The following is a 15,283-nucleotide window of genomic DNA, read 5'->3' as shown; positions in this document are numbered from 1 at the left end:
CCTGCATCCTACCCTCCTCCATCCACCCCTCCATCTCAGCCCCCTGCGCCCACCCCGTTCCTGCACCCACCCGGTTCCTGCGCCCACCCCCTCAATTCACCCCGGTACCCTTCGTCTGCCTCCACCCGTGCTGACCCCTCCGTCCACTTTCCACGCTCCATCAGCCCCACACCCCTATCTCCCCCGCCCGCGTACATGTACCCCTGCGTCCCCTTCTCACCCACCGTACCGCTCCCGGGCCTAACGTGCATCTGCTCCATCCCACTCCGACCTGTGCCTCCGTTGTCTCTCCCTCTGCTGGCCACTCACCTCCGCGCGGACCGGAGCCTTAGTCTTGGTCCCAGCCCAGAGCTGGCTCCTGGTGGGGGGCTCGGGCCGACAACTCCTGTTCCCACTCACAAAAGGCCACGCTTCCAAACGCTTCCATCCCCGTGCACACTCCTCCGTCCCGCCTCCTCTCGGTGTACACCCTGGGCCTGAGCCGGGCCTTGTCACAGCGCAGGACGGGCGCGCTGCGTGTGGGACCCCCCGCGGCCTCAGCCTGGGTCCGCGGGGCGCCAGCCGGAGGCGCAGCCTGGCCTCTACTACAGCGCCAACGAGCAGTGCCGCGTGGCCTTCGGCCCCAAGGCAGTCGCCTGCACCTTCTCCAGGGAGCACTTGGTGAGTCTGCCCGCAGTGGCCTGGGATTGGCCATGAGGTTCCTCGGCATCACCCAACTCATCAACTAATGCCCCCCCAACGTGCACCGTGAGCACCTGCTGGGTGCAGTGCTAGGCTGAGGTACCCCCAGGGCGGCTTAGTTTAATGCTGTCTGTGGCCTCTAGAAATTATTTAAAATGTTTGAACAAAAGCCCCAACATTTTTGTTTAACTGGGCCCGACAAATTATGTAGCTAGTCCTGGGAGGGCCCCTGTGCCCAAGGATTCCTGGCTGGGTAAGGACACCAATCCTAAACAGTTACCAAGGACTTCCCATCTACTGTGGCTGGAGTCAGCCTGGAGGGCTGCCTGGAGGAAGTGGCCTCCAAACTGAACCCACAGCGGAAGTGGGACTGGTAGGGGGAGGGGAGATGAAGGAGAGCAGCACCCCAAAAGACAGACTTCCTCGCAGGGTTGCATAGGACATTCATGGACTCCAGCCACTTTTGCCTTGGTGGGCCCCTTCCTCCAAAAAAAAAATTGAGGATTATATTTTAATACTGTTTTTTTTTTTTTTTTTTTTTTTTTTGAGACGGAGTCTCTTTCTGTTGCCCAGGCTGGAGTGCAGTGGCGCAATCTGAGCTCACTGCAAGCTCTGCCTCCCAGGTTCACGCCATTCTCCTGCCTCAGCCTCCCGAGAAGCTGGGACTACAGGCGCCCGTGATGGGCTATTTTTTTGTATTTTTAGTAAAGACGGAGTTTCACCGTGTTAGCCAGGGGGCTATTTTTTTGTATTTTTAGTAGAGACGGAGTTTCACTGTGTTAGCCAGGATGGTTTCGATCTCCTGACCTGGTGATCCGCCTGCCTGGGCATCCCAAAGTGCTGGGATTACAGGCATGAGCCACCACGCCTGGCCGAGTCTTTTTTTTTTTTCTTCTTCTTTGAGACAGGGCCTCCTTCTGTTGCCCAGGGTGGAGTGCAGTAGCACAATTATAACTCACTGTAGCCTCAACCTCCTGGGCGCAAGCGATCCTCCCACCTCAGCCTTGGAGTAGCTGGGACTACAAGCACATGCCCCAACGCCCAGCTAATTTTTAAATTTTTTGTAGAGATGGGGTCTCCCTTTGTTACCCAGGCTGGTCTAGGACTCCTGGCCTCAAGCCATCCTCCCACCTTGGCGTCCCAAAGCACTGGGATTACAGACATGAGCCACCACCCATGCCTGACCAGCAAATCTATTAATATTATATATTACAACATTAATTTGGACCTGGAAGTTCATTTTTTCTTTTTCTTTTCTTTTTTTTTTTCTTTTTTTTTTTTTTTGAGATGGAGTCTCGCTCTGTCGCCCAGGCTGGAGTGCAGTGGCCGGATCTCAGCTCACTGCAAGCTCCGCCTCCCGGGTTTACGCCATTCTCCTGCCTCAGCCTCCCGAGTAGCTGGGACTACAGGCGCCCGCCACCTCGCCCGGCTAGTTTTTTGTATTTTTTAGTAGAGACGGGGTTTCACTGTGTTAGCCAGGATGGTCTCGATCTCCTGACCTCGTGATCCGCCCGTCTCGGCCTCCCAAAGTGCTGGGATTACAGGCTTGAGCCACCGCGCCCGGCCTCTTTTTTTTCTTTTACCTTTTTTTTTTTTGAGATGGAGTCTCACTCTGTCACTCAGGCTGGAGTGCAGTGGCACAATCTTGGTTTACTGCAATCTCCGCCTCCCAGGTTCAAGTGATTCCTGGGCCTATGCCTCCCAAGTAGCTGGGACTACAGGCATGTGCCACCATGCCCAGATAAGTTTTGTATTTTTTAGTGGAGACAGGGTTTCATCATGTTGGCCAGGCTGGTCTCGAATTCCTGACCTCAGGTGATCCGCCCACCTTGGCCTCCCAAAGTGCTGGGATTACCAGCATGAGCTACCACACCCAGTCTAATTCATTTTTTTCCTTCTGATTTTATTTTATTTATTTATTTATTTTGAGACGGAGTCTCGCTCTGTCACCCAGGCTGGAGTGCAGTGGTGCGATCTCAGCTCACTGCAAGCTCTGCCTTCTGGGTTAATGCCATTTTTCTGCTTCAGCCTCCTTAGTGGCTAGGACTATAGGCACCCGCCACCACACCTGGTTAATTTTTTGTATTTTTAGTACGGACGGGGTTTCACTGTGTTAGCCAGGATGGTTTCGATCTCCTGACCTCGTGATCCGCCTGCCTTGGCCTCCCAAAGTCCTGGGATTACAGGCATAAGCCACCGTGCCCGGCCTTTTTTCTTATGATTTTAAAAGAAATTAGGCCAGATATGGTGGCTCACACCTGTAATCCCAGCACGTTGGGAGGCCAAGGCAGGTGGATCACCTGAGGTTGGGAGTTCAAGACCAACCTCACCAACATGGAGAAACGCCATCTGTACTAAAAATACAAAAAATTAGCTGGGCGTGGTGGTGCGTGTTTGTAATCCCAGCTACTCGGGAGGCTGAGGTAGGAGAATTGCTTGAACGCAGGAGGCAGAGTTTGCTGTGAGCTGAGATCGCACCATTGTACTTCAGCCTGGGCAACAAGAGTGAAATCATCTCAGAAAAAAAAAAAGTTAAAAAAAAAAGAAAGAAATTAAAACATTTCCCTGGTGAACTTCAAGTCAGTGACAAGAAAGAAAAAAAGAAAAAAGACACAAAAACTACATTTCCGTGGGCCCCAAAAAGTGTGGCAGGACCTGGTCATGGTCCCGGTTCCCCATCGATGGGTCGGTCATGCCTTGTCTTTTGAGGGCACCGGTGCCCGCAGCGCAGAGTGTTGGCTGTGTCAGTGTGTCCTGCGGTCTGGGAGGGACAGTTAAGGTTGGACACTGGCCTGGAAGGCCCTGGTGGCCCCTGAGTTTGCCACCTGTCCATCCTCCTAGGATATGTGCCAGGCCCTCTCCTGCCACACAGACCCGCTGGACCAAAGCAGCTGCAGCCGCCTCCTCGTTCCTCTCCTGGACGGGACAGAATGTGGCATGGAGAAGGTCAGAGCCAAGAGTGAACGAGCAGGCTCCTGTGAGCACGTGCACGTGGGCGCCTCCAGCCAGGCCGCCCTATTCCTAGGTCGGGAGGCAGGACCAGTATGGGGCAGAGAGCCTTGGAGTTGGCCTTGGTGACTGTCCTTTGGGTTGGTGGTCTGAACTCTTTCCTTTAGCGTTTGCTTCCATGCAGAATGGGAGTGTGGGCTGCCTGTTTGTATGAGGGGTGCCCGTGGGTGTGGGGTTCCTTTGAGTGGGGTCCCTGTGTGAAGGTCCTCATGGATATGGGGTGTCTCGGGGTGGGATCCCTGTGTAAGGGGATCCCTGTGAGGTTAGAGCCCCTGTGGGTGGGTCCTTGTGTGTATGTTGGGGGATCCCTGTGTGTTGAGGGGTCCCTGGGGTGTTCTATGTGTATGTTGGGGGGATCTCTGGGTATTGGGGGATCCCTGTGGGTCTGGGGGATCCATGTTGCTGGGCTACCTGTGTGTGTTGGGGGGGTCCCTGTGCATTGGGGGATCCGTATGGGTGAGTTCCTTGTGTGTGTTTGGGGGTCACTGTGGGTAGGGTCCATGTGTGTGCTGAGAGACCCCTGAGTATGTTGGGGGACTCTCTGTGTGTGTTGGGTGTCGCTGTGGTGGGGTCGCCGTGGGATGGGAGATTAAGCTGTCCTTGCCTTGCAGTGGTGTTCCAAGGGTCGCTGCCGCTCCCTGGTGGAGCTGACCCCCATAGCAGCGGTACATGGGCACTGGTCTAGCTGGGGTCCCCAAAGTCCTTGCTCCCGCTCCTGCGGAGGAGGTGTGGTCACCAGGAGGCGGCAGTGCAACAACCCCAGGTACTGCAGGGAGGGGTGCTCTTCTGTCAGGGAGGGTGGCCACACCACATTCCCTAGTTGAAGGCAGTGGTCACCCTCCTGTCTCACCCTCCTGTCTCCTGGGCATTTTCAGACCTGCCTTTGGGGGGCGTGCGTGTGTTGGTGCTGACCTCCAGGCCGAGATGTGCAACACTCAGGTAGGCCTGCTTCCTGGGGCAGGAGGGGGCAGCTGGTGGCACCGGGCCCTGGGGGAGCCAAAGTGACCATCTGTGGTTCACACCAGGACACATTTGAGAAGGACTTTGGGGCCAGGTGAGGTGGCTTACGCCTGTACTCTCAGCACTTTGGGAGGCCAGAGTGGGTGGATCACCTGAGGTCAGGAGTTCAAGACCAGCCTGGCCAACATGGTGAAATCCTGTCTCTACAGAAAATAAAAAAATTAGTCGGGTATGGTGGCGGGCGCCCGTGGTTCCAGCTACTCAGGAAGCTGAGGCGTGAGAATCGCTTGAACCTGGGAGGTGGAGGCTGCAATGAGCCGAGATTGGGCCACTGCACTCCAGCCTGGGTGACAGAATGAGGCTCTGTCTCAAAAAATATATAAAAATTAAAAAAGAGTGAGAAGGACATTGGGACCCCCGTTCATAAACCAGGCCAGTCTTGCTAATGCCCACAGAGCCCCTGAGGTACCCCGCCTCCCTCCCTGAGTGCCATTTTGCCCTCTAGAGCACATCTCTGCAGGGAGAACCTCCCCACTAGGAGTACAATGCCCTGCTGCATGGCTGCAAAGGAGTTTGTTTTTTTGTTTGTTTGTTTTTTTTTGGAGACAGAGTCTCACCCTGTCGCCCAGGCTGGAGTGCAGTGGTACTATCTCAGCTCACTGCAACCTCCGCCTCCCAGGTTCAATTGATTCTCCTGCCTTAGCTTCCCAAGTAGCTAGGACTACAGTTGCCAGCTACCACGCCCAGCCAGTTTTTTATATTTTTAGTAGAGACAGGGTTTCACCGTGTTAGCCAGGATGGCCTTGATCTCCTGACCTCGTGATCTGCCTTCCTCAGCCTCCCAAAGTGCTGGGATTACAGGTGTGAAAGTTTCAGAATGTTTCCAGTACTCTGGAGTACTCTGGAGTAAACCCCATATGGTAGGCTGTCCCTCCCCATTTCTCCTCCACCACCCGGTGGCCATTGATCTCCCTTCTGTCTTTGTGGATTGACCTGTTCCAGACATGCCACGTACCTGGGGCCAGACAACAGGTGTGCTTCCTGCCTGCCTTCCTCCACCAGTGGCACGTCCTCAGGGCTCACCTGTGTTGTAGCCTGTGTCAGCGCCTCATTCCTCTTTCTGGCTGAATCATATTCCACTGCAGGGATAGACCACATTTTCATCCAGTCATCTGCTAATGGACATTGGAGGTGTTTCCACCTTTTGGCTCCTGGGAACAGAGCTGCTACGAACGTGCTTGCACATGTTTGAATCCCTGTGTTCAATTCTTTTTTTTTTTTTTTTTTTGAGACGGAGTCTTACTTTGTCGCCCAGGCTAGAGTGTAGTGGCCGGATCTCAGCTCACTGCAAGCTCCGCCTCCCAGGTTCACGCCATTCTCCTGGCTCAGCCTCCCGCGTAGCTGGGACTACAGGCGCCCGCCACCTCGCCCGGCTAGTTTTTTGTATGTTTTAGTAGAGACGGCGTTTCACCATGTTAGCCAGGATGGTCTCGATCTCCTGACCTCGTGATCCGCCCGTCTCGGCCTCCCAAAGTGCTGGGATTACAGGCTTGAGCCACCGCGCCCGGCCTCCTGTTTTCAATTCTTTTGGTAGTATGCTGAAGAGTGGAGTTACTGGATCATATGGGAATTCTATGTTTGACTTTTTCTTTTTTGAGAGAGTCTTGCTCTGTTGCCAGGCTGGAGTGCAGTGGTGCAATCTCGGCTCACTGCAACCTTTGCCTCTCGGGTTCAAGCGATTCCCCTGCCTCAGCCTCTGGAGTAGCTGGGATTACAGGCACGTACCACCATGCCTGGCTAATTTTTTGTATTTTTAGTAGAGATGGGTTTTCCACCACGTTGGCCAGGATGGTCTGGATCTCCCGACCTCAGGTGATCCGCCCGCCTCGGCCTCCCAAAGTGCTGGGATTATAGGCATGAGCCATATATGTTTATGTTTGACTTTTTCCACAGTACCTGAACCATTTTCCACAGTACCTGAACTGTTTCACGTTCCCACCAGCATTGCATGAGGGTTCCGGTTTCCCCACATCCGCTGTAGTCCTTGTGGCTTTCTGTTGTCTGTCTTTCTTTCTTTCTTTCTTTCTTTCTTTCTTTCTTTCTTTCTTTCTTTCTTTCTTTCTTTCTTTTTCTTTCTTTCTTTTTTTTTTAATAGAGATGGGGTTTCACCATGTTGGCAGGCTGGTCTTGAACCCTAACCCCAGGTGATCTGCCCACCTCAGCCTCCCAAAGTGCTGGGATTACAAGTGTGAGCCATGGTGCCCGGCCTGTTTTCTGTTTTTTGATTTTGGCCATCCTCGTGGTGTGAAATGGTAGAAAGATTTTTTTTTTTTTTTTTTGAGATGGAGTCTCGCTCTGCCGCCCAGGCTGGAGTGCAGTGGCCGGATCTCAGCTCACTGCAAGCTCCGCCTCCTGGGTTTACACCATTCTCCAGCCTTCCAAGTAGCTGGGACTACAGGCGCCCGCCACCTCGCCCAGCTAGTTTTTTGTATTTTTTAGTAGAGACGGGGTTTCACCATGTTAGATTAGCCAGGATGGTCTCGATCTGCTGACCTCGTGATCCGCCCATCTCGGCCTCCCAAAGTGCTGGGATTCCAGGCTTGAGCCACCGCGCCCGGCCAGAAAGATTTTTTTTACATTGAGTTAAATTCCGTCCCCTGCTTGGATGGCCCTGGGTGTGGGTTTGGCCCTGTATGTATTACATGTTCTGTATGGTGAGACCCTCCCTTTCCTCCTTCTCCAAATGGACCCCCAAGACCTCCCCAGATCGCGAGGGGAGGGTCTTTGGCTGGAGCAGAGGGTGGTGGGATTTCATGGAGGCAGCGTGGTCAGTGTGGCCGTCCAGGGAGTCAACTCCGATTATCTTCTGTCAGTGCATAAAAGTCCAGGACGCCTGCCTGAGTGCAGAGGCTCCGGTGGCGAGGTCTTTGCTCCGTGCTTTGGTTACCTGCCTCTAGGTGCGCTACCTAAAGCATACACATCCCCATCACTGTTTTATTGAGTTCAGGCCTTGGAAGCAGAGATGCCGAGCATAATGCTCTTTCCCGGCTTTCTTCTTCGTTGCTGCCCTGTGTTCTTTATGGATTCCCCGGAGTTTTCCCATCAATAGAGAGGGGCAGGCACTTTTGTCACCCCGGTTTACAGAGCAGGGAACCGAGGCACAGCCTGGAGCTGAGGCCACACCCATATCTTGATCCCACACTGCAGGGTGCCGTGCAGTCTCCCAGTGACAACACCCCCCCCATCCCCCTCCTCTGCCTGTCCTCTGCCTCCTCCTGGCCAGGCCTGTGAGAAGACCCAGCTGGAGTTCATGTCGGAACAGTGTGCCAGGACCGACAACCAGCCGCTGCACTCCTCCCCTGGCGGTGCCTCCTTCTACCACTGGGGTGCTGCTGTACCACACAGCCAAGGTGAGGCCTGCGGAGTGTGGGGTCAGGGGAGGAGCCAGCCCTGGAGACCCTCGGGCAGGGCAGAGTCGTGGGGGGTTGGCCTACTATCTCTCCAGCACTGGGCAATGCGGCTCAGGCTCTGGTGTCCCACAGACCGTGGATCACATAGTGGCCAGGCCTCGCTGGCAGATCAGGCAGTGACATCCCATCTCTGAGTCTCAATTTCCCATCGGTGAAATGGAGATAATAGCAGTAAGCCCCTCCCTGGTCACTACAAGGATTCAGGGAGAGAATCGGGAAATGCCAAGTGTGTCCCTTGGTTCGTAATTCTGTTTTTTTAAGACAGAGTCTTGCTCTATTGCCCAGGCTGGAGTGCAGTGGCGCGATCTCAGCTCACCACAACCTCCGCCTCTGGGATTGAGGGAATTCTTGCCCCTCAGCCTCCCAAGTAGCTGGGACTACAGGCTTGCACCACCACACCGGCTAATTTTTTTTTGTATTTTTAGTAGAGATGTGGTTTCACCATGTTGCCCAGGCTGGTTTCAAACTGCTGACCTCATGTGATCTGCCTGCCTCGGCCTCCCAAAGTGCTGGGATTACAGGCATGAGCCATTGCACCCAGGCTTGGTTCATAATTCAATACCATTAGTTACTAGATTAGATTAGGATTGTGATTAGGATTATTGCCTTAGGAGGTAGGATGGGGGGAAGATAGAAACCCTTGCCCCAGATGCAAAGGATGAAGCTGGGTGGGGGCTGGAGGGCCTGCCTCTCCTGCTCAGTTCAGGACCCCTTGTTCACTCTGCCCTCCCAGGGGATGCTCTGTGCAGGCACATGTGCCGGGCAATTGGCGAGAGCTTCATCATGAAGCGTGGAGACAGCTTCCTGGATGGGACCCGGTGTGTGCCAAGTGGCCCCCAGGAGGATGGGACCCTAAGCCTGTGCGTGTCGGGCAGCTGCAGGGTAGGCGTGTGTGGACATTGGCGATAGCCCTGGGGCCTGCCTGTCCTATCGGAAGGCTCCTGGGGGCAGGTCGGTGGGTGCTGGCCCCAGTGGAGCTGCAGTGCAGTCTGCAGGGGAGTGGTGCTGGGGAAAAGGATCTGGACTTGGAGTCAGCCTGGGTTAAGGGCTGCAGTGTGACCTTGGGCAAGTCATTGAGCCCTTTACGCTTGCTTCCTGTGTAGATGTTGGGGTGCTGCAGAAGTGTTGCTGGTTTTGTGGATCCCAGAACCTCAGAGCTGGCAGGGCTGCAGTGTCATTGAGGCCAGCACCCTCCAGTGACACTGGCCCCCTGTCCTTCCCTTTGCATAGACATTTGGCTGTGATGGCAGGATGGACTCCCAGCAGGTACGGGACGTGTGCCAGGTATGTGGTGGGGACAACAGCACGTGCAGCCCACGGAACGGCTCTTTCACAGCTGGAAGAGCGAGAGGTAGGCAGCCTCCCTCAGGGCAGAGGCTGGGCTTCCCCCAGCTTCCAAGATGGCCACAGCCCGGAGCCTTGCTGCAGGGGCTGCTCAGGTCACAGGGCCCGCGCACTCACTCAGCCCTGGATGCCTCCTGCAGTGTCAGCATCTCCCTCCTCCACTTCGCCACCCTCCTGTGGCAGGCTCAGATTTTGGCCTTGATACTGCTGGGACTGTGGTGCCTCAGTAATGGTGGCTCACTGTAGCTGTGCTCAAGACTCTGGCTCAAAAAAACAGAATTATGAACCAAGGAACACACTTGGTAGTTCCCGATTGTCTCCCTGAATCCTTGTAGTGACCAAGGAGGGGCTTACTGCTATTATCTCCATTTCACAGATGGGAAATTGAGACTCAGAGATGGGATGTCAGTGCCTGATCTGCCAGTGACATTGGCCAGGTGTGGTGGCTCACGCCTGTAATCCCAGCACTTTGGGAGGCTGAGGCGGGTGGATCACCTGTAGTTGGGAGTTTAAGACCAGCCTGGCCAATATGGTGAAACCCTGTCTCTACTGAAAATACAAAACTTAGCTGGGCGTGGTGGCGGACACCTGTAGTCCCGGCTACTCGGGAGGCTGAGGCAGGATAATTGCTTGAACCAGGGAGGTGGAGATCCCTCTGTACTCCAGCGTGGGCAAAGGAGCGAGACACTCTAAAAAAATAATAATAATCCGGACATCGTGCATTCTGTAGCAGCTAGCCTCTTCTCTCCTGCTCAAGAAATCCCACTGAGAGAGACACAAGTGAGTGAGAGGGATGGTAGTTACACTTGGAAAATCTTTGACTTTGGTGTATATATGAGGTCAAAAATCATTTGTAAATGCCAGCGCTTCTCTGGAGAGCAGAGACTTGAGCCCTGCCTCCTTCTGACGTGCCCCACGGTGCTGGAGAACCTTGGCCCTGGTCCCTTCTCCCAGCCAGGGCAGAGCCTTGGCAGGTGGTCCTCCAGCCTGCTTTTAATTGCCCCCATGACAGGGGACTCCGTGCTGCTGGAGCCAGCCCCATGGCATTGTTCAATTTTTCCTGACCAGCTAAGATCAGCTCCCTTTGTCTGTGATGTGGTGGCCGTGAGGTCCACGCATCTTTCCTTCTTTTTTTCTTTCTAGAATATGTCACATTTCTGACGGTTACCCCCAACCTGACCAGTGTCTACATTGCCAACCACAGGCCTCTCTTCACACACTTGGGTGAGTTGACTGGAGGACTCCCACCCAGTTAGCTAGACTGAAAAGGTACAGGACACTGTCCCCAAGATGCCCTCACTTCTGACATCACTCGCAAGTTCAAGGGGTTCCCCAAACCACCCTCAGGCTTGATAATTGACTAGGAAGACTCCCAGAGCTCACTGAGAGCTGTGGCATGTGGCTGTGGCTCCTTCCAGAAGGACATGGGTTAGAATTGTCCAAGGGAAGAGATGTAGGCAGAGTGTGGGAGGGTCCAAACAGGAGGCCTGATGTCTCAGGGATGTGACACCCTTCTAGCATTGGAATGTGGCCATATACATGGAGTATTGCCCATACTGAAAGCCCACCGAGTGGGAGTTGAGAGTTTTTACTGGGATTTGAGTGCAAAGACATGATTGACTAATTGACCACGTGGATACTCTCAGTCTCCTGGTGACCCAAAGCCTCTATCCTAAATCACATAGTTGGTCTTTCTGGTACAGCCAGCCCCCGCCCTAAAGGAAGACACTTCTGCCTCGTGTGACCTGTGTCTCCTCTTGGAAGCCAACAGCAAAGGCCGGGCTTCTCTCTGGGCAAGGCCTCCTTCTTTGCTGTTCAGGGCCACAGTGGGTCTTTCTTTCTGGAGTGTGCCTGCACCTAACCTTTGAAGCCTTGGTTGCCGGCCCTTGCCGTGGGGTCCCTGAGCCCTGAGCCTGTCGAGTTCTGTGCATGAGTGCACTTGCTCATGGCACTCACCAGGTTGTGGAAAGGCACAGAGCCTCCGCTGTGGGGAAGCCTCTGGCTCAGATGCCTGCAGCTCCTTAGAGGAGGGCTGGGGACCCTGGGAAGGAGAGTCACTGACATGTGCCTGTGAGGAGGATGGGTGCTCAGTTCCACACGGCTAACAGGGCTGGTTCTCCGACAGCGGTGAGGATTGGAGGGCGCTACGTTGTGGCTGGGAAGACGAGCATCTCCTCTAACACCACCTACCCCTCCCTCCTGGAGGATGGCCGTGTCGAGTACAGAGTGGCCCTCACCAAGGACCGGCTGCCCCACCTGGAGGAGATCCGCATCTGGGGACCCCTCCAGGAAGATGCTGAGATCCAGGTCAGCAGGAGAGCCTGGGGGAGGCCAGTGGGGGCGGCTTCTTGGGGGCTATGGCTGCTTGCGCGTTTGTCCATCCATCCATTCCCTGATTCGTTCATTTATTCATTCAGTGGCCACTTACAGGGAACCCACTATGTATTGGGCCCTGTGCTAAGCAAAATGCAGCTAGCTCCTCCAGGGGCTTAGGGTCCCACAAATAAATATCCAAATGTGCCTGTGCCCAGAGCCTGTGGGAGAAGGCCCTGCAGTTCTGGGATCAGGTAAGGTCGGAGGGCCCCAGGCAGGGGTCCAGGGCTCCCGGGAAAGAGTGATGGAGCTGAGGTCTCAGATGAGCAGATACTGCCGGGCCAAGCAGGGAGGGAAGCATATGGCCAAGGGAACAGTGTCGATGTGGGAGGGATGAAGGAAGGTCCTACTGTGTGGGTTTGTGGGGAGATGAAGGCGTGGATGCAGGGGCAGTGGCATCTGGGGAGCAGGCCTTGGTGCTGAGGATGCTGAGAACAGATGCTGGCTCCCACTGCTTCTTTGGGGTAGAGTGCGTGGGAACCGGAAGGCCTTGTTCAGGTGTGTCCTCGGTGTTCTGTGCTCGCCCCTGTATGTCCCTGTTGATGCTTTGCTGAGGAAGGCATGTGGAGGGTGGAGAGACATGAGCGCAGGCTGAAACAGACCTGAGAACCTTGGGAGAGGGGCCCAGTCTCAGCGGCTCCAGCTGGCTGCTCTGGCAGCGTCCTCTGCCCCTACAGCTGCCAGAGACAGCAGGGCCTCCCCAATATCAGGCCAGGCCGGGCCGGAGCAAGCCCCTGTGAGTGGCTCATCCCTTCCCTTCCCCCAATAGGGCTCCCTTCCTCCCCTCCCCTTGCCTGGGACATTGTCTCCAGATGCTGGCTGCTGAGTGCTCTCCCGTCATCCTCTGCAGTGTGTAAAACAGCAGATTCTTGGGTCCTCTGCACATTCCCTGAATCAAGACTTCCCTGTGTTGGGCCTGAGAAACCCCACTGTAACCAACACAGGCTTGAGGTGGTGGCCAGATGTGGGCATCGAGGGGGCAGGTGCTGAATGTCACCTCGCCCTGGGCTCTGGCCTCCAGGTTGGCCTCTTTCTTGGGCTGGCCTTGGGCACAAGACCCAGTTACCCTCCTGAAGAGCCTCAGGCCCAGGAACCTGCTGAAATTCTTCCCAGTGCTCTCCAGGCCAGGCCCAAGCCAGTAGCCGGCCACAGGGCCCCAGGGATCCAGTTTCTTCCTGCCAACCCCACAGGCCTCAGCTCTGGCTCCAGAAGCCCTTTCTGAGCTGGCCCTGCCCTAGCCCTTCTTGGGCTCCTTAGCTCAGCCTAAGGTGGGCCTGCCTCCTCCATTGTACGTTATCCTTTACCCAACCAGCTTCGGGAGCCTTCTCTGTGCTGCCTGAATACCCTATCCCCTAACCTACCAATGACTTGGTAATTACCTGGCCCCAGCCCCCTATCCCAACCCACTGAGAGCTCCTTGTGGCTCAGCCAGTGTCCTGTGCACTGTGCTCTACCCAGAGCCTGGTACAGGTCAGCGTCGGCAATTGCCTGTCATTATTTTTGTTTTTGTTGTTTTTTGAGAGAGGGTCTCACTGTCGCCCAGGCTGGAGTGCGGTGGCACTATCACAGCTCACTGCAGCCTCGACCTCCTGGGCTCAAGTGATCCTCCCACCTCAGCCTCCCAAGTAGCTGGGACTACAGGCGTGCCCCATCATGCCCAGCTGATTTTTTGACTTTTTTTTTTTTTTTAAATAGAGATGGAGTCTCACAATGTTGCCCAGGCTGGTCTGAAACTTCTAGGCTCAAGTGATCTGCCTGCCTCAAGCTCCCAAAGTTTTCCGTTTACAGGCATGAGCTACCGTCCCTGGCCAGTGATTGCTTGTTGAATGAAAGATTATAGGGATGGAAGAAGAAGTTGGGAGGCTTCCCAGGGGAGGTGGCCGTGACAGTGACCCTCAGGGAACCCACTGGACAAGGCCTGAAGCTCTTTGTCTGTCTGCAGGTTTACAGACGGTACGGCGAGGAGTATGGCAACCTCACCTGCCCAGACATCACTTTCACCTACTTCCAGCCTAAGCCGCGGCAGGCCTGGGTGTGGGCCGCTGTGCGTGGGCCCTGCTCGGTGAGCTGTGGGGCAGGTGAGACCCAGGGAAGGCTCGCCCACAGCATGGCTTGCCTCTACAGGGAGGCAGCCTAGCCCTCACGCTTCCCTCCCAGGGCTGCGCTGGGTAAACTACAGCTGCCTGGACCAGGCCAGGAAGGAGTTGGTAGAGACTGCCCGGTGCCAAGGGAGCCAGCAGCCACCAGCGTGGCCAGAGGCCTGCATGCTCGAACCTTGCCCTCCGTAGTGAGTGTGGTGCTGTCTGCGTAGCTCCGGTGGGAGAGAGGGTTCTGCTGGGGCTGCTGGGCTCTGTCCCTGGCCTATGGGGCCCATGTGGCAGGGCCGGGCTGAGCTGCTTCTGTGCAGGCTCTCACTACCCCTGCCCACAGCCCTGCGAGGGGGCTCTGTGAGTGCCCCCTTCTGCACGTGAGGACACTGAGGCTCAGGGCAGACACGGTGACAATGTTAGCCCAGTGGGACCCACACCTGCTGCCACCTTGTCCGGGCCACCGAGGCCTCTCTTGAGCTCAGGTGCTCATGGCGAGATGGAGGTGATTGCCTACCTGGAGGGTTGTGGGGAGACTTGGGGAGCTCTGGTGCAAAGTCCCTGGCTGTCACTGCACCTGATGGGCACACTGTTAGGGACAAGGCCATCCCTGCTGGGTGCAGGACAGGGCAGCTGCCCACCAGCATGTGATTCGGGTGTCCTCAGGCTCAGCCATCTGTCTGGCAGCCTGGAGACACCTGGAGAAGCTAGGCTGGTCCTAATACCCATTGCTTGTCCCAGACCAGGAGAAGTGTGTCAGCACCCACCACCCCATCACCCCAAGTTAGCCTGGGACCTGGCCAGGGCCCCAACGCTCTCTCTCCTTCCTCAGCTGGGCGGTGGGAGACTTCGGCCCATGCAGTGTCTCCTGTGGGGGTGGCCTGCGGGAGCGGCCAGTGCGCTGCGTGGAGGCCCAGGGCAGCCTCCTGAAGACGTTGCCCCCAGCCCGGTGCACAGCAGGGGCCCAGCAGCCAGCTGTGGCAGTGGAAATCTGCAACCCCCAGCCCTGCCCCGCCAGGTGAGCCCAGGGCTAGGTGGGCCTGGGGGAGGGACTCCCTGGCAGAGTTTGTCCCTGCGCTGAGCCCCAGTCCTTCTGAGAATCCCCTCCTCCTGAGGCCTCTGGTGGAGCCTCACCATCCAGGGTGATGGGCAGTGTCACCTGGTGGTTGTAAGTGCCGGTGTCAGAGTTCCTTACTACCCAGGAGAGCCTGGACCCATTGTTTCCGTCTCTGAGCTTCCGAGCCCCTGCTCTGAAATGGGGATGCCGACCTGCCTGGGGAGGGGGTGGTTTCGAGGATGAGGTCAAACTGAACGGAGTGGGAGATGTCACTTGCTCATCACCACCATCTCCACTGTGCC

General features: G+C 55.9%; 1 protein-coding gene across 36 annotated transcripts in view; it reads left to right on the top strand.

Moving 5' to 3' along the window:
• ADAMTS13 (ADAM metallopeptidase with thrombospondin type 1 motif 13) overlaps window positions 1-15,283 on the top strand; it is a 43,305-nt gene that overhangs the window by 11,601 nt on the left and 16,421 nt on the right. For 20 of the 36 annotated variants that reach the window (XR_012424147.1, XR_012424146.1, XR_012424154.1 and 17 more), the window contains 12 exons: window positions 498-660; window positions 3,523-3,627; window positions 4,302-4,453; window positions 4,566-4,629; window positions 7,934-8,060; window positions 8,854-9,002; window positions 9,351-9,471; window positions 10,608-10,688; window positions 11,590-11,771; window positions 13,780-13,915; window positions 13,995-14,124; window positions 14,757-14,942. Coding sequence is in view for 17 of the 36 variants with exons in the window: in XM_065529901.1 (XP_065385973.1) it covers window positions 498-660; window positions 3,523-3,627; window positions 4,302-4,453; window positions 4,566-4,629; window positions 7,934-8,060; window positions 8,854-9,002; window positions 9,351-9,471; window positions 10,608-10,688; window positions 11,590-11,771; window positions 13,780-13,915; window positions 13,995-14,124; window positions 14,757-14,942 (1,596 nt within the window). In the remaining 19 variants the exon portion in view is untranslated. Of the gene's footprint in view, window positions 1-497; window positions 661-3,522; window positions 3,628-4,301; window positions 4,454-4,565; window positions 4,630-7,857; window positions 8,061-8,853; window positions 9,003-9,350; window positions 9,472-10,023; window positions 10,245-10,607; window positions 10,689-11,589; window positions 11,772-13,779; window positions 13,916-13,994; window positions 14,125-14,756; window positions 14,943-15,283 lie in introns of those variants that run through there. The other 16 variants (XR_012424159.1, XR_012424158.1, XR_012424161.1 and 13 more) reach the window with 10 other exon arrangements.

The sequence above is a fragment of the Macaca fascicularis genome, chromosome 15, assembly GCF_037993035.2.
Source record: "Macaca fascicularis isolate 582-1 chromosome 15, T2T-MFA8v1.1".
In the NCBI taxonomy this organism is placed as follows: domain Eukaryota; kingdom Metazoa; phylum Chordata; class Mammalia; order Primates; family Cercopithecidae; genus Macaca; species Macaca fascicularis.
Note: the sequence above shows the minus strand (reverse complement) of the source record. Positions and strands in the feature narration are given on the sequence as shown.